Consider the following 22,219-nt stretch of genomic DNA (forward strand, 5'->3'; position numbering starts at 1 on the left):
TTTTGCTGTCGGCTGGTGTCTGGGACCTCACGACTGCCATAAATGCCAACAAATGCTGTCGGCTGGTTGACTAGACCCTGTCGGTTGTGACCACAGTCCATGACCATGATGCTTACATGCCCTAAGTGCTCATGAAGACCTATGTGCTGATGTTGGTGTTGAAACAGTCCCATACATGTTGCACATGATGAAATAAATGCTATAAATGCCCTGGATAATACTTGATGATCCTGTATGCTATTTGCTAAATGCTTATGAATGGCATGTCACTGGTACACCTAATGGGTGTGCACGTGACAAAAGAAGTAATACAATTGAATCTTTAGTACAATGGATATGGCTGAGTGAAAACTCCATTTGTAGCCTTGTGATGCAATTGCTCCCCACGGGAGACCAACTACAATCGGAAAACAAATGCACAATCTTAGATCACTTAACCTTGATATCAATGAACAACATAAGCAACCACAAATCTGAAAATGACAATACACAACTTGGCCCAGAAATGGCCAACCCCCCCCTCGATACAAAATGTATTTTTTGGAGTATTTGATGACAACAAGTTTCACGGTGAGAGCCAGATTCTCCAAAACATAGAGTGAATACAAATACCAAAACAATGTATTTGTCGTTGAAGAATTCCGTTGATGAAGACCAATCTTGGGCAATCCTCACCTTTCCTGGGTTGAACACTTGCACGAAATTGGTGTTCCGAGACCGTGCATGAATAGGCACTCCCGTACTAATGCTTGGCAAAGTGCTCAACCACGGTGATAGGATGGCCTATCCTCCTAGAGAAACGCTCCTGGCTTCAATCCTGGTCTCTTGTCCAGTCCTCTAGCACCCTGGCTCTTGCATCCTCAAGAGCTCCACTAGGAGGAAGAGAGAAAGAAAGAACATTTGCAAGAAAACTCTGCAAAACAGAGTAGAGAGAATTGACATGCATAGAAATCTTGTCAGACAATAGAGGAAAAACCTGGTGTTACTGTATGAGTCGTTGCCCTTTCACATGGAGCTGTACGGTACAGCCTACGGGCTGGTATGGATCAGGTACAAGCTGTTTGGGGACATGTACGGGATGTACAAGGCCCGTACGGCTGTATAGGACAGGTTCAAGCTTGTATGGGGCAGGTACGTGCTGTACGGAGCAATAAGCAGGTTGCACAAGGCAGGTACAGGCTGTATACAGCAGGTACACGATGTACAGAGCATGTACCAGCAGTGTGTAAGGCTTGTACGGCTGGTAAGGGGCTCTACGGGCTGAGGTATAGGTTGCTGCCTTCGCTTCTATGCGTGCTAGCCCCAGAGAGAAAAGAGAATTTACATGGCAAGTTTAGTTATAGGTTTTAGTTACACTAGACTTTCTACAAGTGAACTTTGGGCACCCACACTTATTATTGTCTATGGCCAATGGTTTAATGAATGTGAACATATAACCTTATAAATACAAAGGTTAGCATCGGTACACTGGGGGGCGTCCCTGTCCAGTGCAATGGCACGACATAGTAGGCAGTCACACGAAAACAAGTCACGTGAAAACAAGTCCAGCTTACAAAGATGGATGCATGTGCACATGTAATGGATGAAATCTCCCTTTCATGAAACTTGTACAAGACATTCTAGTCGGGCACGAATCTAGGGCGACAGAATGTGAAAATCGTTGCCTTTCTATGGAGTGACAGTCCCATAGGCAAGACGCAATACAAACATGGGTCTTTCCATGGAGTGACAATCCCATGGACAAGATACCGTCCTGGCCATACACGGGTGGCACGATACAAGCTCCCGTCCATATGACACGATCCTGGTCACACACGAGTGGCACGAGACTGGCTCCCGTCCATGTGACACAAAGTAACTGGCCCTTTTACATGAGACCCCGGCCTGGCCTCATGTGAACATGGCACGAATCTGGCCGCTCTATGGAGTGACAGTCCCATAGAAGTGGCACTAGAAATGCAGTTGGATCAAATGGGTGACCAAATGGTGACATGTGACCTATTGTACACTCTTGGCTAGCAATTCACCTATAGAGAAATGCTTTGTGAAGTCCAAGGCTAGGTCCATGACCTGCCATGTCATTACCTGCACATGCCCACGAGCCTATCTTTTGTGTACCACAGGTGAGGTGTGTCACGATGATGAGGGTGGAGCTTTAATTTTTAACATCTTATTTATACTTGGCAAATGTTTACATATAGATGGGTGCAAATGGAATGAGAGATAGCATGATGTGTTTAGTAGCAGTTTGCTATCATAGAAGAGTCAGCAAGAAGCCCTGATCTTAGGGTACAACTAGAGATTGAATATTATGTTCATAATTTTGATTCGTCTTCTTTGATAAAGCTCTTGCTTTAGCCCAGGAGTTTAACCCCAGACCGAGGAAGATTGGCACGAAGAACTAGCAAACCTACTCACAATTTATGGATTTCGTTTAATTTAGCATCTCAGAGTGTTAAGCTAAATACGATAGTCATGCTTTCGCTGCAGCATTTGACAAGCATGCTGGTGGAAGGGAACATCAGGAGGTAACCTATGTTATGATGTATACACTGCCCAAATTCTTAAGAAGGGCACCTGTGATCGAATAAATGCATACCAGCCCTTTCCCTTTTACCCCATACTTGAAGTTGAACCAGTAAAATTAATGTATGCTTGAAATAAAGCATTAAAAAGGGAGATTGTTGTGCTTGGATGCTTGTCCAAAGCACATCCATCAATAATGACAGTAACTTGGTAGATGTCAAGTGACATTTCCAAGCAGCATGGCCCATGGCATCAACACCATTGTGTCTCGGCATTTGGATCTGGGGGGTTACAGGTGATATCCCATTTGGCATTGAGTTACATACTGAAATTAGAAAAGACAATATATGATTGTATATTATGTAGGCCTTTTCATGTCTTGTCTTGTATTGCAGAACTTTCTTGAGCATTTTATCCTCCATTTGAAGTGAAATTTTGTAAATGTCTGTGTGGGTGTGCACGGTGCATGTGGGCATGTGTGTGCACTGTCAAGTAATGCAGACAGTGCCTGACCAAATTACCCGGATTTGATTTGCAGGAAGCTGTACCTGCACCTCCGAGTCAAGATCAAGCAAACAAATCTGAGCGTATTTCAGGCATGAGTGTCTTGCTGGTTCATGCTGGAGGAGACTCTAAACGTGTTCCCTGGGCCAATCCTATGGGAAAGGCATTCTTACCTCTACCTTTTCTAGCTGACGACGATCCAAATGAGCAAGTCCCTTCATTGTTCGATCATATTCTAGCATTATCTTCTCACATAGTTCAGGATTTCAAAAAACAAGGTTTGGGCCTAACTGCCATGCTAGCTAGCAGTGCTTGTAACCTGTTTCATTCAGTAACCACCCTCTTCTCATAGTAACTGTCGTTGGACTGCAACAATTTTCTAAGGGTGGCCTACTTTCACACATTTGCAGGAGGTCTGTTTATTATGACAGGAGATGTGCTGCCATGCTATGATTTTTCCGATTTTTTAACACCAGAAGATGGAGCATGTATTGTGACTGTTCCTGCACCACTTGATGTGGCAGCTAATCATGGGGTCATTCTTACATCTTCGAAGGATAAGGCCACTCATCCAGTTTATTGCCAGGAGCATAAGCTGCAGCAAGTTGTTGATTTACTACAGAAGCCAACTCCTAGCAAACTTCTAGATAGTGGTGCTATAAGATCCGATGGCACAGCACTGCTTGATACAGGGATTTTTGCAGTTCGAGGAAAAGCATGGAGGGACTTACTAGAACTTGCTGTTGAAGAGCCAGACCCTGTTTCAGCACTTCTGCAGAACAGAGAAGAAGTAAGCTTATTACATGCATTTTGGTGCTCTTCATTTATATGTTAAGTCCTAGCAGGCATCACATCAAATGCGTCCATCAGGGTTTCCACCAGACGAGCTGGGCTGTGAGGTTGCTGATCTCTCTTATTATGAATCTCGGCCCTCTTGGGCATGGCTGGGTCCTGCCATGCCTCCATCACTTTGATTTGATGCAGGTTCAAGCGAATTGCAATACTGGTACTGTCACCATTTGGCCACCCAAATGGTTCACTCTTGCTTTCACACTATGTACATATTGGATTGGTGTCCATGGCTTATGGAATATGCCTATGCAGGTGATTGACACGTGTCATGCTGTATAGTTGGATATGATATTCCGCTGGGACTTGATGTTATCATGCACGGAATATCTGGAGGACTTGGCTTTCCGCTGGGACTTGTGCCTTTGTGTACATGCCCGGAAATGCCTGGAGGACTTGGCTTTCCGCTGGGACTTGTGCCTTTGTGTACATGCCCGGAAACGCCTGGAGAATTGGCTTTCCACTGGGTTTGGTATTGCGTATACTTGCCTGGAAACGCCTGGCCTTATATGGTTTCATGAACGGAAATTGCTCATGCCAATGCTGCATTGCATAGCATCTTTATGTGCTTGCCTGCAAATGAAATTGCATGCTGTTTTCATGCCTGCATGACCTATGTGTAGTTCCGGGTAAGGGGACGCCCGCCCGTGAACCGTGCGTGTGAAACTGTCTGCTGACATGGTTGTGTGGCATGTGAACAGGTGGTAAGTATTACCCAATCTAGGCTCAAATAGCCCTTAGGACTTAGCCAATATTTATAAGTGAGTGCGTTCCCACTTCATTAAAGTTTGGGCGTCCAAAAGTCACTTATAAATTATGACCGCTTCCAAGTTCACACTCACTGAAGTCCCGAGGTGGACAAGACTCAATGTCCAGGACCTGATCCTCCCTTTTTACTCATAAATGGGCATCTCCCCATGTCCCTTCACCTGATTGGACCCCAATTCACTTACTTATTAAGAGAAATTCGTGTTTTCTCTTCATGAGGATTTTTGGAGGCTGAAAACTCTGTTTTTCTACCATTTCTCTCCATTTCCAAGCTCTCCATAGCCATACCCAACTTGCTAGGGTGTTTTCCAAGCTTCCAAGAGTGTTTCCAAGTGCTAATCACTCTCCTACTCACTCCCAATGACTGAAATTCAGCAAAACAGCTCTCATTTTTGCTGTAATTTCTGGTCTTTTTGCTGAAAACCCTAATTTCAGCCTTCCTTTCTCAAGTTGAACCATAGGGGAAGCTTTCCCAAGGTTCCCTTCATCCTCTTGAAGACTTTTGTCGCGAAGGATTGCGGCAAATCGAAGATATCAACACTTCTAAAGCTTCCAACGCGAAGGCTTCCGCTTGCAACAACTTCTATGAAGACTGGTAAGGTAATTGGACAATGTATTGTCATTACTTACTCAATAGAAGGGCAGGACTCCTTGTTTAGCCGCCCTGTGTAGTATTTCTCTTGTCCTATGTGCTCTTGAAGATGTTGCTACCTTGCTTGGTAGAACATAGAGCCAATGGTAGAGAATATGGGCACTGAAGTCGGGCCGGACATCAAGGCAGCTCCTTGGTGATCTACATCGACATACCATTGTTTTCTAAATGCTGAATTTCATATGCATTGGCATGGAGGATTTGGCAATGGATGCCCGTGAAGCTATGTATTGAATTTCTCCAATAGTAATACAATTTACTCAAGGGAGGGGTCGGCCGTTCCGGCTCATTGTGTGCCTCTTGTCAATTCAGCAATTTATTTCTTGTACTTGAGCAAGTGTCCTTCAAATCTTAGTGTATTTAAGTGTATTGATTAGCATTGTGTTCAACCAAGTTACATTGGTATCAGAGCATACGGTTCTTTTTCACTTCTATCGTGAGAGACGATCATCGTGAACACTAGCTATCTCTACACTTAGAACATTATGGACAGCCATACAATGAATGTTGGAGATGCTAATACAAGTGGCAGGGACAATGAAATGCATGCCTCCAATGCTTTACAGGATGAGCAAACTCATGTGGTGCACAATAGGGAACATGAATATGTGGGACAGCTGTCTCGTGGCAAAGAGAAGATGCAAGAAGAAGAGTCCATAGTCTTGAGAGCTGAACTTACTCGTATGCAGGCTCTTCTCCATGCACAACAAGAAGAATTGAATCTCTATCGCCGCGAGGACCCATTGGTACATGATCGTTTGAAGGCCAAGAAAGCTGAATCTTATATGGATCATGCAATGGCAATGATTGCTCAAGAGTTGCATATGCAACCAAGGGATGCAGCACGTGCATACTTGGCTCGTACCAAGGATGCCTATGCAGAAAAGGCAACCATCCCACATGTCTTGGAATCCCCACAAGTGCCCGAACAAGAAGTTATGTCTAAGAGGATGAATCTCCATGCTATGGGAGAGGAACAATCAGTGACTTCACGCCATGCAGGAATATCTCATGTAGCCCGTGAAGGATACAATGTTTATGGCAGTGGTCAAAATGTATGTCAAATGCCATTGCCGGCTGAAAATGTACATGCACAACACATGCAACATGGGCTGCAATTTTCTGTTGGTGCAGGTATTCCGCGTATCTCTCATGCCACTCATGCCTTCGAGTGTGCTCGTGAGGGAGAAGCTATGGCTGAAAATGTATCAATGCATGTTGAGGGCCAGCCATGCCTCATGCTTACAGGGCACATGTATCTATGCCTTATGCATCACCTTTTGGTCCAAAAATGATGCCAATTACAGGGACTGTCCCAATGGACAAACATGGGGGAAAACATGTTGAGATGCATACACATGCATCAAAGTCTCGTGACTTCAAAGCCGGAGACAAATCTGTGAAGTTTGACACATATCATGGAGAATATGATGCATCAAAGGCACTTGCTTTTATTGCCCAGTTTGATATTGCTTTCAGTGATGAGGATTTCACTCAGAAATCCATGATCCGGCATGTAAGCATGTTCATGAAAGGCACTGCTGCCCATTGGTGGCTCACGGAGAAGCTCTCACCGAATCCTGTTAGATCATGGAAAGAGTTCAAGGAGAGGTTCTATGCTCAATTCTTGCCTCCCAATGCATTGAATGAGATAACAATGAAGTGGGATTGGGTAAAGCAAAATGAGGGGGAATCGGTAAATGCATATGTACAAAAGTTTTGGAAAGTGCTTTTGGAGGTGTCTCCATTTATGCATGTCACCGAGGCGGAAAGGAAGAGAAGGTTTCAATCGGGATTGCAACCCGTGTACAAAGCGGGATTACAAATGTATCCTGGTCATACCTTACACCAATTAATCGCAGCCGCCACCGCCACCGAGCAATTGGAACTCAAATTGAGTCGATCCAATAAGGCTAAACCTTCATTTCAAGGCAAAGAGAGGGCTGTCCAAAACCTGCAAAATGATGGACAGCCACCTAAAAGGGACCAAAACCAAGCCAAATCAGGTCCAAAAGCTGAAAATAAGTTTGCTAACAAGCGCCCTTATAAGCCGGCAAACTTTGGTCTGAGTGCTGAGAAGAAGGAGCAATATATGCGTGAAGGCAAATGCTTTACTTGTGGCAGCACTGAGCACATGGCAAGAGCATGCCCAAATAAGAAGAACAAAGCTGAAAATGCTAATGTACCGAAGCCTAATGTGCATATGGTTCCGGATGTGCAGGGCAACACTTCACATGATAGCAAAGATAGGGATGTATGTAAAGCTTGGGGACAGCTCAAAGATCAATCTGCTTTGTTCATGTTTGATGATTGTGCATCGGAGAATTTCATATCCACTCAGATGGCAGCTGCTTTGGGTATTGAAGTGGAGGACATGGGCCCTCAAATTGAAGCAGGGGCTGCCTTTGTTGGTAGAGAAGTGCAGGTCATGCCTATTTTTGGCAAGTTGCGCATACACATTCAAGGCTATGTGGATCATGAAGATTTTCTTGTGGCGCCTTTGAATGGCTGTGATGTATTGCTTGGAAAGCCTTGGCATACACGTATTGATCCGTGCAAGGCTTACAAGACTAACAGGATCACCTTCATGCATAAAGGCCGAGAACATGTAATTGATGCTGGTGAAGAGGGTGATACCATTCCCCTTGTATCTCATGTACAAATTAAGAAAGTAATGAAAAAGAGTATTTTTGCGTACTTGATTTTTGTACGAGATCATGTTGAGAAAAATAATGTACATGTAAACACTCTTAGTAATGATAGACTGAAATTTTTGCAAGAGCACAATGATTGTTTTGCTGATGAGTTACCAAATGAGTTACCACCTGTACGACCGGAAGATCATCGCATTGATCTTGTGCCGGGTAGCTCACCACCTAATAGGCCAGCCTATCGTGTAAGTGCATCCCAAAAAGAGGAGATCATGAAGCAAGTGAATGAGCTTCTTGAGAAGGGTTTGGTTCAGCCAAGCTCTTCTCCATATTGTTCACCCGTCCTCTTGGTTCAAAAGAAGGATGGATCCTTTCGTATGTGTGTGGATTATAGAGCTTTGAATAAGCTTACCATCAAGAATCGGTTTCCGATTCCACGCATAGATGACATCCTTGACAAGTTGGATGGATCGGCATGCTTTAGCCGAATTGATCTCAAGAGTGGATATCATCAAGTGCGTGTAGTGCCTCAGGATGTACACAAAACTGCTTTCAGGACAGCATTTGGGCTTTATGAGTATCTTGTTATGCCTTTTGGTCTTACAAATGCCCCGGCTACATTCAATAGAATGATGGATCGCATATTCCGTGGGTACAGGAAATTTACAGGTGTCTTCTTTGATGACATACTAGTCTTCTCGAAGACCGAAGAAGAGCATAAAGCTCATTTGGCTATTGTTTTTGAAGAGCTCCATAAGCATAAACTCTTCATAAATGCAAAGAAGAGTGAGTTCTTCTTGTCAGAGATACATTATCTTGGGCATATTGTGTCCAAAGATGGAGTGCGGATGGATCCTGCAAAGATTGATGCAATTCGGAATTGGCCCGAATTGAGTTCAGTGCATGAGATCCGTAGTTTTCTTGGATTATGCTCTTACTACCGCAGGTTCATTCGGCACTTTGCATGGATTGCTTCTCCTTTGCATGATTTGACAAAGAAGAAGGCCGTGTTCAAATGGACTAATGTAGAGAGAGATGCATTCCTCGCATTGAAAGATGCAACTACTCATGGTCCAGTGTTGATCGTTCCGGATTTGCAAAAGCCTTTTTATGTGGAATGTGATGCATCTGGAAATTGCATAGGGGCTGTCCTTAATCAAGAGGGACATGCCGTGGCTTATGAGAGTCGTAGATTGCATGATGCAGAGCTATCTCTTGGCATTTATGAGAAAGAGCTCTTGGCTGTAATTCATGCACTTACTATATGAAAACATTACCTTCTTGGGGCTGATTTCACTGTGAAGACAGATCACCAGAGTTTGAGATATTTTCTTACTCAAACTAAATTGTCAGAGAAGCATATGAGGATGGCCAATTTCCTCTCTATGTTTCATTTTCAGATCTTGCACACCCCGGGAAAGAAGAATGTAGTGGCCGATGCATTGTCACGAAAGCCGTATGTAGCAGCTATCTCGGTTGCCTCTCATGGGGACTTGTCTACCATGCGTGATTTGTATCATACGGATGCTGATTTTGCCACTATTTGGGCTGATTTGATGGCTAGTCATGCACATGCCTCATATGTGATCAAAGAGGGTTATCTCATGAAAGATAATTGCCTATGTGTGGTGTCTGACATGAGGCAAAAGGTTTTGGATGAGTGCCATGCTCCTCCATATGCTGGTCATAGAGGCATAATGCCTACTACGCACATGATTGAGCGGTATTTCTTTTGGCCAGGTATGCGGAAGGACATAGAGGCACATGTACGTGCATGTATCACCTGTCAAAAGGTCAAATTTGATAGGCAAAAGGCACCAGGTTTGCTTCAGCCATTGCCTATTCCCATGCAGCCATGGGAAAGTATTACAATGGATTTCATTATGGACTTGCCACGTACCCAACAGGGTAATGATGCAATTTGGACAATTGTGGACAGGTTTAGCAAGCAAGCTCATTTCTTGCCGGTCAAAAAGACCATCAAAGCTGAGCATATGGTTAAAATATATCTTGCACAAGTGTTCAAACATCATGGAATGCCGAAGTCCATTGTGGGGGATAGAGATCCCAGGACTACAAGTCTCTTTTGGCGGGCCTTATTTGATAATATGGGCACCAAATTGGACTTCTCATCAGCTTATCACCCTCAAACGGATGGACAAAGTGAGGCTGCAAATTCAGCCATGTTGGATCTCTTGAAATGTTATGTGGCGGATCAGAAGTCTTCTTGGGAGAAGTACTTACCGCTTGTGGAATTTGCATACAACAACACGGTGCATGCATCTACGGGAAAGGCCCCGTTTGAGATTGTTTATGGTAAGGTGGTTTTGCCACCCATCCTTCGCACAAAGGATGAGATATTTGCAGCTGATGAGTATGTAAGAGACTTGGATATTGCTTTTGCTCAGGTGCGGACAGCCATTGCAAGGTCACAAGACAAGCATAAAAAGGCTGTCGACAAGCATAGAAGGCAATTGGATGTTAAAGAGAATGATTGGGTATTGCTGAAATTTGAGAAAGCAAGACTTGCAAAGAGGCCTGGCAAAGAGGGTGCATATCCTAAGCTTGCAACCAGGTACTATGGACCTTTTCGAGTGATCGAGAAGATCAATGAAGTGGCTTTCAGATTGGCATTACCTAGTCATTGGCACATACACAATGCTTTTCATGTGAGTCTCCTTCGCAAGTATGTAGGGCCGGAGCCCAGTGAAATGGTCATTGAGGATCCACCAGATCTTGCAGCCAGAGCAGATTGTGTATCACAAGGAACGCAAGCTTGCTGCAGGCAAAGTTGTGAGGCGTTACCTTGTGAAGTTTAAGAACTATCTTCCCATTGATGCTAAATGGGTAGATGAAGAGTTCTTCAAAGATTGCCCGCATGTGCTTCAGACATATTTGGATGCATTTCAGTTGCGGACAACTGTTTAGAAGCGGGGGGGAATGTCACCATTTGGCCACCCAAATGGTTCACTCTTGCTTTCACACTATGTACATATTGGATTGGTGTCCATGGCTTATGGAATATGCGTATGCAGGTGATTGACATGTGTCATGCTGTATAGTTGGATATGATATTCCGCTGGGACTTGATGTTATCATACCCGGAATATCTGGAGGACTTGGCTTTCCGCTGGGACTTGTGCCTTTGTGTACATGCCCGGAAACGCCTGGAGGACTTGGCTTTCCGCTGGGACTTGTGCCTTTGTGTACATGCCCGGAAACGCCTGGAGGATTGGCTTTCCACTGGGTCTGGTATTGCGTATACTTGCCTGGAAACGCCTGGCCTTATATGGTTTCATGAACGGAAATTGCTCATGCCAATGCTGCATTGCATAGCATCTTTATGTGCTTGCCTGCAAATGAAATTGCATGCTGTTTTCATGCCTGCATGACCTATGTGTAGTTCTGGGTAAGGGGACGCCCGCCCGTGAACCGTGCGTGTGAAACTGTCTGCTGACATGGTTGTGTGGCATGTGAACAGGTGGTAAGTATTACCCAATCTAGGCTCAAATAGCCCTTAGGACTTAGCCAATATTTATAAGTGAGTGCGTTCCCACTTCATTAAAGTTTGGGCGCCCAAAAGTCACTTATAAATTATGACCGCTTCCAAGTTCACACCCACTGAAGTCCCGAGGTGGACAAGACTCAATGTCCAGGACCTGATCCTCCCTTTTTACTCATAAATGGGCATCTCCCCATGTCCCTTCACCTGATTGGACCCCAATTCACTTACTTATTAAGAGAAATTCGTGTTTTCTCTTCATGAGGATTTTTGGAGGCTGAAAACTCTGTTTTTCCACCATTTCTCTCCATTTCCAAGCTCTCCATAGCCATACCCAACTTGCTAGGGTGTTTTCCAAGCTTCCAAGAGTGTTTCCAAGTGCTAATCACTCTCCTACTCACTCCCAATGACTGAAATTCAGCAAAACAGCTCTCATTTTTGCTGTAATTTCTGGTCTTTTTGCTGAAAACCCTAATTTCAGCCTTCCTTTCTCAAGTTGAACCATAGGGGAAGCTTTCCCAAGGTTCCCTTCATCCTCTTGAAGACTTTTGTCGCGAAGGATTGCGGCAAATCGAAGATATCAACACTTCTAAAGCTTCCAACGCGAAGGCTTCTGCTTGCAACAACTTCTATGAAGACTGGTAAGGTAATTGGACAATGTATTGTCATTACTTACTCAATAGAAGGGCAGGACTCCTTGTTTAGCCGCCCTGTGTAGTATTTCTCTTGTCCTATGTGCTCTTGAAGATGTTGCTACCTTGCTTGGTAGAACATAGAGCCAATGGTAGAGAATATGGGCACTGAAGTCGGGCCGGGCATCAAGGCAGCTCCTTGGTGATCTACATCGACATACCATTGTTTTCTAAATGCTGAATTTCATATGCATTGGCATGGAGGATTTGGCAATGGATGCCCGTGAAGCTATGTATTGAATTTCTCCAATAGTAATACAATTTACTCAAGGGAGGGGTCGGCCGTTCTGGCTCATTGTGTGCCTCTTGTCAATTCAGCAATTTATTTCTTGTATTTGAGCAAGTGTCCTTCAAATCTTAGTGTATTTAAGTGTATTGATTAGCATTGTGTTCAACCAAGTTACAGGTACTATCCTTCTCATAGTTAAGAGCAGTCTAGACTACATGGCGTAGGATATTTCTCCCACATGATGACCCCTTGATGCAATGAGTGGTGTCATAGTCCTGTGTGAAGAAGAGCAATACCTTGTGCCAGCATTTGGTGCTGCTGGGAGTCCTTAGGCAGTGCCACTGAGACTTCTCCTCTGTAGCTCTAGGTAAAGTGCAATGCCGGTGTGATCCTCCTTGTAGAGAAGAACCGAGCCCAAATCCATGTGAATCTGTGATGAAGTGAATGCTGCAGTGATCATTTGAGACTGTATGTTGCACTTAACGTGCTGTGCTACCTACCTTGTCAAGCAGCCCCATAGGCAGTGCTGCTGAGATCCCCGCTCTACCTGCACCTCCTGGATGTAGCAAACATACCCATTGTGGTCATGATTCCACCACAAGGCCAGAATGTCGTGTTGACCAAAGAAAAAGGGTGGCTCCAAAGGCATCTTGAGAACTGTTTGTCATGCCTTGCGTTAGTCACTGTTGCTGTCTGTGTGGACTGTGACTCGGTCAGCGAGTCTAGATCTGTTGCCCAACCCCTGCCAAGTAGGTGAAGAAGGGGGGGGGGTGAGATGACCGTGCTATTGGATCATGCCAGCTCCACTTTCATGGCTCCCGCTATAAAACTAAGCATCCTCTTGACATAGGTATGCAGCCAGAAACTCTAAAATTAGCTAATCAAGAGTAACCAACAGATTAGTATAAAATAGGTGTTGACACTAATTCTGAGGTGAGGGCTTCTTCTTTGTTGACCATCCAACCACAGTGTGGCTTCTCTTCAGCACAACTCTTTCCGTAAAGCCCAAGTGGGAATTTCCATGATCTGTAGCTTCTATCACATGCTAAGTCGTACTCCTCCTTGCCCAATGCTTCCATGTGGCTAATTTTATCTCCAAGCTATAAATCCTTTTGGCCCTTGTTCTGGAGAGTCGAAGTGTGATGATGCCATACATCATACTTGTGGAAAAACTGAATGCCCAAGATAACACATTCTCCCACGGGTGGAAGTCTTCTTTTCCGTCCACCCTTGAATGTCCACTTCCACATTCAAGGCCTTGGCTGAAGTCTGAAAGGTTCCGATAGCGAAAGCTGCCGCTGAACTATAAGCCTCGGTTGGAGTGGCTTGTAACGTAGCTCTCTTCACCACTTCAAAAGTAACTAGACCACCTGTTTCAAACAAGATGATCATCTATTGATGGTTGATTAGACCTTAACGTTGTTTCTTTTTTCCGAAGTTTAGGTCCTGCTAATCACTGACTAGATCATAACATTGAAGAACATCTTTTTCTTTTTTCCCAAGTTGAGGTCCTCTCCAGTCTCGACCCCTATTTTGGAGAGTTAGGGGGAGTAGAGAGTCCCACTCTTGCCTGTAGTGTACAACCCTCACATGAGGAGGTATCCATCAGCTGCAGCGAGCTGAGATTGAACCCAAGACCTTTTGCTGATTACAAAGAAAGTAGGTGACTTAGCCTATGAACTTCTTCTAACTCCTCATCTCAAAGTACATAATGTATTTCATGTCAGCCTACTTAAGAAGTATGTACCGAGCCCGAATCATGTGCTTAATGATGAACTCTTAACTTCCTCAACCCAAGGGTAGATGGAACTCCAACCTGAAGAAATCCTTGATGTTCGAGAGAAGGTTCTCATCAGGAATAGAATTCTAAGAGAATTATTAGTCAAATGGAAGTTCTATCCTTTTGAAGACGCCACCTGGGAGAAAGAAGCTGAACTGATGCGGGATTATCCCCAGTTTTTGCGAGATGAGGACATCTCACATTTTTCAAGTGGGTGAGGATGTAATAGAGTTCAATCAACTATCTACACCCGGCGCTCTGAAGGACCTTACCAATGTCTTCAAAGCTTCCCCCTCCTACTTATCTTCAAGTGTCTCCTTCATGACAACACTAGAACTATCAGGAGTGGGTGGAATTATGGGTGGCTGAACTTGTGCTGGAAGGCACGGCCAACTTCATGGCTTTTAAAACGCCTCTGTTCTTGAAAACAGTGATTCAACTTATCCTGAGACATCTCCTGTAGTCGAAACTCAACGCTTCTAGTAGGATTGGGGTCCCGCTTGTGTTATGTGCATACCTCTTGTACTAGGGTGCCATATGGACATTCTACTAAGCCAATACACTTAGGATACCATTTTGATGGCTGTGCATGTTGCGAGCCCTTGTCCAGGGACATGTTGCTGGGGCACCATCTAGTCTAGGGTCTTTCAAGGGTCGGAAGTCATGTGCAAGTCCTGCACAGAGTCATATGTAACCCACTTGCAAGTTGGTAATGATGTACAAGGGTCCAGGCATTTCTTGGACCCATGGTCGGGTTCCTGGAACACTAGATAGTTCTTTTAGGATTAGCAGCGTCTACCTATGCGAAGCCTTTTTTCCGTCCAAGGTCACCATCAAGATACATGATGGCCAAGTATGCTTTATGGGATCACGGGCAAGGCTGTGGGTGCCCAAATACCAAGTTCAAGGGGCTATGGCCAATCTGGAAAAGGGGCTCCCATATGAAAAGGGCTGTGCCCAATCTGGAAAAGGGGCTCCTGTATGAAAAGGGCTATGCCCAATCTGGAAAAGGGGCCCCCATATGAAAAGGGCTCCCAATCTGGAAAAGGGGCTCCCATATCAAAAGGGGAAAAGGTCAATTATTTGATTTTTTTGTCCTCTTTACCCTAATCAGCTGTACCTTCTGGCTTACCAGCACATGAAGGCCATATATATAGGCGCCCTTCAGCCCATCAATCTCATGTGCATCCTCTCAAGCAAAAGTGTGTACTTCAGTCCTCAGGCAAGTCAGTGAAGGAAAACACAAGCATTTGGAGGTCTTGCAAGCTTTGGCGTTTTTTAGCCCACAATGTGAAGAGGAAAATGCTGGTCACCACTTGTCTACAGGCCGCCTATTTGTGGGGGTGTACTCCTCAACCCGGGAAGCCGTAGGTGTCATCAGGAAGGGGAAATCCCTGTGGGAGGACTCCAATTTCAGGTCAGTCTCAGATGGGAGAGCTTTCAGCCATTACATTGTATTCTCTCTTGCAGCAATCAAAGCAAATACTATATATGGAGAGAGAGAAGCAAAGAGCATACACGGTACACCCGATGGGGTCCCGAACACCCCTCCCTCCACTTCTGCTCTTTTCCATAAACAGCGATTAGCGCACACCTTACCACAGTTAAGAAGCTTCTGCTACGCCAGGTGTAAGAGTGGTATCGGCCAGTTTACTTTGAACAAATTATGCACTTTATGCAACATAATCTGCTGCGCTTTAGCATTAATTGCCACTTTTTCTGCTGGCCGACTGTAGGCCCATAGCCGACCTGCTGCCATGCACCCAACATGCTGGTTGCCTGCCATCAAAAGGCATATGTTGCTTTCGGCTGGTCCCACCTGTGGTCCAGGGCTGTAAACAGTCCTCACAAGGGTGCTGACTGAGTCTTATAGCCATGGGCTGGCCTTTGGCTGGCCCGTAGGGCACGCCTCATGCAATTTAGCCTCTTCCTGACTACATGCTTCTGATACAAAACCTACTGCTAAGGTTGACTTCTACATGCACTATCTGATGAATTCTCCAAGTGGGTTAAGAGGACTGACTCTCGATTGACCTCTAAGGCTCGGAGACTGACTTACATAGCTCATGCGTGACTGTCCCTGGACTGAGGGCTCACAATGGGGTTATGGTGTACGACAAATATTCCTACAAAAGGTACTACTTCTGTACAAAATGTTACACTGATGATCATGCCAGTGTGTCACTGTCATAGTTGTCACGGTACGAAAATACGATACCATACGGGAATTTTTGGTACGATATGAAATTTTGGGATACTGTACGATAAACTACGGTTTTTTTTTTAACACTTACAAACTATGGAGCTTCAAGCTTGAATGTGAGGGAAGGTGGGGGGGAAGGAGTCCACAGTGCTTGAGGAACTAGAACATGGAGATGTCTCTCCCAGTTTGATCTCCCAATTGTCTCCAAAAAAGAGCGTGCATGGGTAATGTGATACCAAAGGTATCGGAGTGTAGTGTTTATGACTAAGGGACTGTCCTTGCACAGATACGGGCAGTGCATCTAGGGTGATAGGCTTAGGGACTTCTTTGTAGATCAAAATGGCCCCCGACTATCTAGCCTACCTATACCAAGGATCTCCAAGTGATGTAGCAAGATTCTCTCCTCATCCTACTAATCAAGTGTACACTACGAGTCTACCTTGCCAGATTTTTTGGGTCTCTCAGCAACCCCATATGGAATGCTGAGTGGACACGAAAGTTGCGAAGTATTGCGGGCATTTGGGATCTTCATGAAGCAGGATTTCTATTTTTGTTGAGTATTTGGGAAAAAAATTTCAAGGTGGGAGGGAGAAAAAAAAACTCGTACCGGACGATATCGTACAAAACCATACCGTACGAACCGAATAGGTTCGTACCGGTATGAGAAACAACCATGATCACTATGTAACTCACTGCAGGGTGCACGTGACATTTCCTCCTGCTTAACTTGGCAGCAGGTTCTGGGCTTCCAAGTAGTCCGCTAACAACTAGGGGTACACTTGAAAGAACTCTTCATCTAGCCATACGGCTTCATGGGTTCTTCGGGCTTTAAACATCGTGTAAAACTATCGTATTCTTCGACCGGATCCATCCTTCCATATGTGGAGGAGATTTGCTTTGGCTCTAAGACTTTAGCTACGTCGATCATATCTGGTTGCTCTTCTGATATTTTAAAAGCCTAGACAAATTATTTGGTGCTGCATGTAAACACTCCAAGATTAGTTTCCTAGTGAAGTTCTTTCGGCTTCAAAAGGACCCCACAACTACTATGCGTGCCTAAATTAATGATTTTAAAAGCCTTTTAACACAACTCATAGGAATCAAGAAGGAAATAGAAGATGATGATAAAATTGCTCTGTTGATTAAGAATGTGTCACATCTTGATGAATATTCAACCCTTGTAACAACTCTTTTAAATCTTTTAAATCTTCCAACTCCATCCCTCATCGACATTGAAGCTTCTCTCTTGGAAGAAGAGAAGAGGATTCTAAAGAAGAGTGAGTACCATGTTGATGGTGCTTATTTTATCAAAGGATTAAGCCTCATCCTCGAAAGCCACTCCCTAAACCAAGAAGACCTTCCAGTGCACTTTTTGTGGCAAACAAGGACACCTTGAGGAGTTTTGTTTCGCAAAGAAAAAAGCCCAAAAAGCCTATCTTGTCGAAGAGAAGAAAGAAGAAGACTCTTCATTGTGTAGACCACCCATGAGGCCAACCTTTCTTTGATGACTATGATTATGCATTTTGAGGGTCATGGATTTAGTCCATTTTACTCTCACATCTTTTATTTAAGCTTAGATACTCATTTTATAGCATTGTAAACCAAGAGTTTTTTATTTGATGTACCATCTTTTATATGGGCATCTAGCTTAGTGAGATAGCCTTCTCTGTGTATGGCAAACTCATCTTGGTCATCATAACCATTGTATCTCTAGCTTTGTACCTACCTTAGATTGTGGGAGGGAATTTAAGTTTAGGTCATCTTAGCCTTTTTCATCTTTACCCATGTTGGGTTCATGGGAGGGTGTTAGAAATAGTACCCAAATATTTGCTACATTTCCTAAGGTTGTTTTAGCAATTATAGGAGTCATTTAGTAAAACACGTTCACAAAGCATAAAAGGTGAAGATTGTGAGCATCTACTCTGATTGAGAGAATCAAGGAGCTAATTTCGTGAAGAAGATTGTGGAGGAGAATTTGCAACCTGCAAATCTAATCGGTGATGTACATCGCTTGAACCTTTTGTTTTAGCAATTATAGGAGTCATTTAGTAAAACACGTTCACAAAGCATAAAAGGTGAAGATTGTGAGCATCTACTCTGATTGAGAGAATCAAGGAGCTAATTTCGTGGAGAAGATTGTGGAGGAGAATTTGCAACCTGCAAATCTAATCGGTGATGTACATCGCTTGAACCTTTTGCCTATATAAAGGCACATCTAATACAAAAAGGAAGATATGCATATTTTTGTCTACTGTAATTCTGCTAATCGCGGATCCCTAATCATGCTTCCATTATCACCATGAAGTATTTAGCTTTTGATCCACCGTAGTTTTCAATAGAAATCTATCACCACGGGCTCCCTGAATGAGAACTTGGTTGTGTGAGGGTGAGTAAGGTCCTGAAACTCCACGAATCCACTCCATGGGAAATCCCATCCGGCTCATCGTGTCCTCCAGAAAGCTCCAATCCACCCTATCATAAGCTTTCTCAAAGTCTAGGAGAAGCACAATGAGGTCCTGCTGCCGCATCCTGGCCGAGGTTGTTCCTTCCAGAAGGTAAAGATGTTGTCCAGGATGCTCCGATCTTGAACAAAGCCTGTCTAAGTGTCGTGGATCAAGTCTGGGAGGAAAGGCTGAAGTCTCTTGCTGATGGCCTTGGCCAAGATCTTATAGGCTGTCCCTAGAAGAGTGATGGGTCTCCACTGTCGAATCTCCAATCTGTCACCACCCTCCTTGGGAATCAAGTGAATCAAGCCCTCTGAGAGCCTCGCTGGCATGGCACTCGTAACCATAATCTCATTGAAGGCAGCTCGAAGGCCGCCTTTCATGATGTCCCAATGACGAAGAAAGAAAGAGATTGGAAGCTCATCTGTCCCCGAGCATTTGCCCCTGGGAAGTGCTCTTAGTGTCTCCGCCAACTCCTCAGCAGTGAATGGTGTCACTAAGAAGGAATTGAGGGAAGGGGGAACCACCTCCCTCGTGTGCCGCTAGACCGTCTCGCGTGCATCCACCGCTTGTGGAGATAATGGGGCACTTGTGAGAAGAGACCGAAAGAAGTCCATGGCGATGCCTCGCACATGGGGGATCTGAAACAATAGCTCCATCCTGGTCACGCAACCTGCGAATGCCGTCTCTCCTCCTGTGGGGGCCGGCTATATCAAAGGAATCCCCTGTGACTCTATCATTGGCCTGAGTCCAGAATGAGGCCCTGGCATGATACATGTACTCCAACCTCCTCTCCTCGATGGATCTAATCTCCATATGGGCGGTAGCAAGCTGACTCTTGATCCACTGGCTATCGCGGGACCTCTCTTAAAGCCGCTGTAAAGAGGCTAAACTCCACCTCAGACTCCTCTCTTGCTCCCGGAAGCCCTCCAATCGGCTTTCGGCTGCCTCCTACAAGAATCTATTGATCTCCCCTAGGCCCACATCCAATGTGCACGCAACAAAGCTTGAGGTAAAGTCCGATCCGGTCCATATCTGCCCTATCTTGCTACATATCTCGGGGTCATGAATGAGTTTGTCTAGAATCCTAGAGCTCGCATGCCTGTCATGCCTCCAGGGGTCCTCCAAGGACATAATAATCGGGGCGTGATCAGAAAAGGAAGTGCTTGCTAGGATACCGATCATGCCCTCTCGGCTGCAAGCCCACTGATCAACATAAAACTTGTCTAGTCTAGAGAGGTTGAGGCCAGTGCTCCTATCCGATCTCGAGAAGCTAAGGGTCCCAGGGCTACGCCCAAACTTCGGAAGATGCCAAGGGTCTTGTCCCCTGAGTGCGAGAATCATCTTCTCCCAGGCTGAGTACTCTGCTTCGGAGAAATCCATGATGATAAAATTATGTCTTACTTTATGTCCAAGCACTTTGATCTTAAGATCTGTTAACATTGGCCGTGCCACCTCCAAGTCTGTCCTCTGCTGCCTCTATCATGTTGAAGTCACCACCCAAGCACCAGCCTGAGGGAGGGCCTGCGGGACTGTGCTCCAAAAGAGGGCTCTACTTGCAGCGGTGTTCGGAGCATAAACATTGAGGAAGCCAACACTATCCTCTCCAATCAAAGCGGTAACCCACTGTGCACGCCCCGAGACTACGACTCCACAGCCAGTCACTATCGGCAAAAGTTGCTCACTAATAGAAACACACACACCTCCCTGCGTCCTTGAGGGGCCAAAGGATGGGGACTAGAAAGTGTGACTCTTGCTTGGAAGAATCTTCCCGCATCGGCGGGTGTGCTCCTCTAAAAGGTGATGCTCTTGGAGGAATAAAATGTCTATGGGTCCCCCCACTATGGCTCTCTGAAGCCTGCCTCTGAGGACGCCTCGTCTCTGAAAGCATGGAGGCCCCCCTAAACCCTGAATGTTCCATGAAACAATTTGCATACCAATCTCTGTGTGATGTGGCACTAGCGGAACTGCCCTCCACTTGAAGAGTCTTGGGCGAGGGTTTAGACAGGGAGTAGCAACAATCCGTACAGGGATGAAGGCGCGCTAGGTGGGCACTGATCCTATCCTCCATGTGATGCCACTCTGTCCGAGCGCGAGTGTATGTATATTCCGTACTCCATTGATCACAGTGGAGGTATCTGTAAGAAGGGGGAAGAGGTACCACGACAGAAGTATGCATGAATACAAAGAGCAACACCTCTAGGCTAGACTGTGGAGGCCACCATCTCCCCGTCTTGGCTTCGATGGGCTGAACCTCCAAGCTCCATCCTAGAAAAAGGCCAAAAATGGGTGAGAATGTCGGTGAAGCAAAGATCGTGGAGATGGTGGGAGAGCTCAATTGCTTGTCCCTGGATGGCGGCTGCCACCAACTCAGGATTCCACTCTGTCGCCGGGGCTGCACCGAGGGGGAAAGAGAACATCATTGCGCCATTATCTGGCGTAGAGGGTCTGGAGTGATGAAAAACCACACATACCCGTATAGGGGCTACTGTCTCCTCAAACATATTGGTCCCTTCCGCTGGCAGACATCGGAAGAAACTATAGTCCATAGGCGCCCCAAGATCCTAGGGGCCCCACCTACTGGGGAGGCGGCAATGGTCATCTCAGTCGGCTCAGGAAAGCGGTGAATCAAGCAGTGGACGGAACTCACCCGCTGCCTCCGCTCCGGATCGGGGGCTGTTGGGGGATGATGGGAGTGCTTTGGAGAGACGGAGGGGGGGGGGGGGGGGGGGCAGGCGGCTCAAACAAGAGGCGGGGCAGGCTAGGGGAGCGAAGGGAAAAGAAAAAGGAAAAAAAGAGAAAAAGAAAAAGAAAAAGAAAAAGAGAGAGAAGAAAAAGAAAAAGAAAGGAAAAAAAAAAGAAGACGAGGGCAGGAGGAAATAGAGGTGCGAAGGGGGAGGGGAGGCGGAGGCGGAGGCTAGAAGGGCGGCACAAGAAACACGAATGGGGGGTGGGGGGCGGCGAAGAGGGGGGGGGGGGGGCGGGGCAGTGCAAGAAAACGTGGAAGGGGGGGGGGGTGGGGGGATGCACGAAGAATAATTTTGGGGGGGGGGCATGAGAAAACGCAGGTGAGGGGGGGAGCGTAGATGTGCTCACGACTGTTCATCCGCTTTGAAATTTCTGAAGGTAGGAAGCTGCCACCGAGAACCCCACCATTTGATTTGGCCGGGGCTCCAATCTTCCACTATTGAGAAGTGGAACCAACTTCTTTGCCATCACTCCATGCCACCCTTTAGAAGACTGCGATAGGGGTGTAGATTTCTAAGTTGCCTTTGTGTGAAATCAATCACCGTTTTCGGTTCATGTGGAACATAAGACAAGTCCTCAACCTCAACAAGCTCCTAAGGAGTCACAATGCTATCCTTTGCTCCCAGCATCTCTTTCAGTCTACTACTGACATGAAAGATTGGACTTCTCCT

General features: G+C 45.5%; 1 protein-coding gene across 1 annotated transcript in view; it reads left to right on the forward strand.

The window, feature by feature from the left end:
- The window catches only part of FKGP (L-fucokinase/GDP-L-fucose pyrophosphorylase), a 44,920-nt gene that overhangs the window by 17,537 nt on the left and 5,164 nt on the right, over window positions 1-22,219 (forward strand). The window contains exons 2-3 of the mRNA XM_086783775.1: window positions 3,065-3,308; window positions 3,441-3,820. Coding sequence (XP_086639901.1) covers window positions 3,065-3,308; window positions 3,441-3,820 — 624 coding nt within the window. The remainder of the gene's footprint in view (window positions 1-3,064; window positions 3,309-3,440; window positions 3,821-22,219) is intronic.

The sequence above is a fragment of the Cibotium barometz genome, chromosome 46 (assembly GCF_041138505.1).
Source record: "Cibotium barometz isolate CiBa-2024 chromosome 46, ASM4113850v1, whole genome shotgun sequence".
Lineage (NCBI taxonomy): Eukaryota > Viridiplantae > Streptophyta > Polypodiopsida > Cyatheales > Cibotiaceae > Cibotium > Cibotium barometz.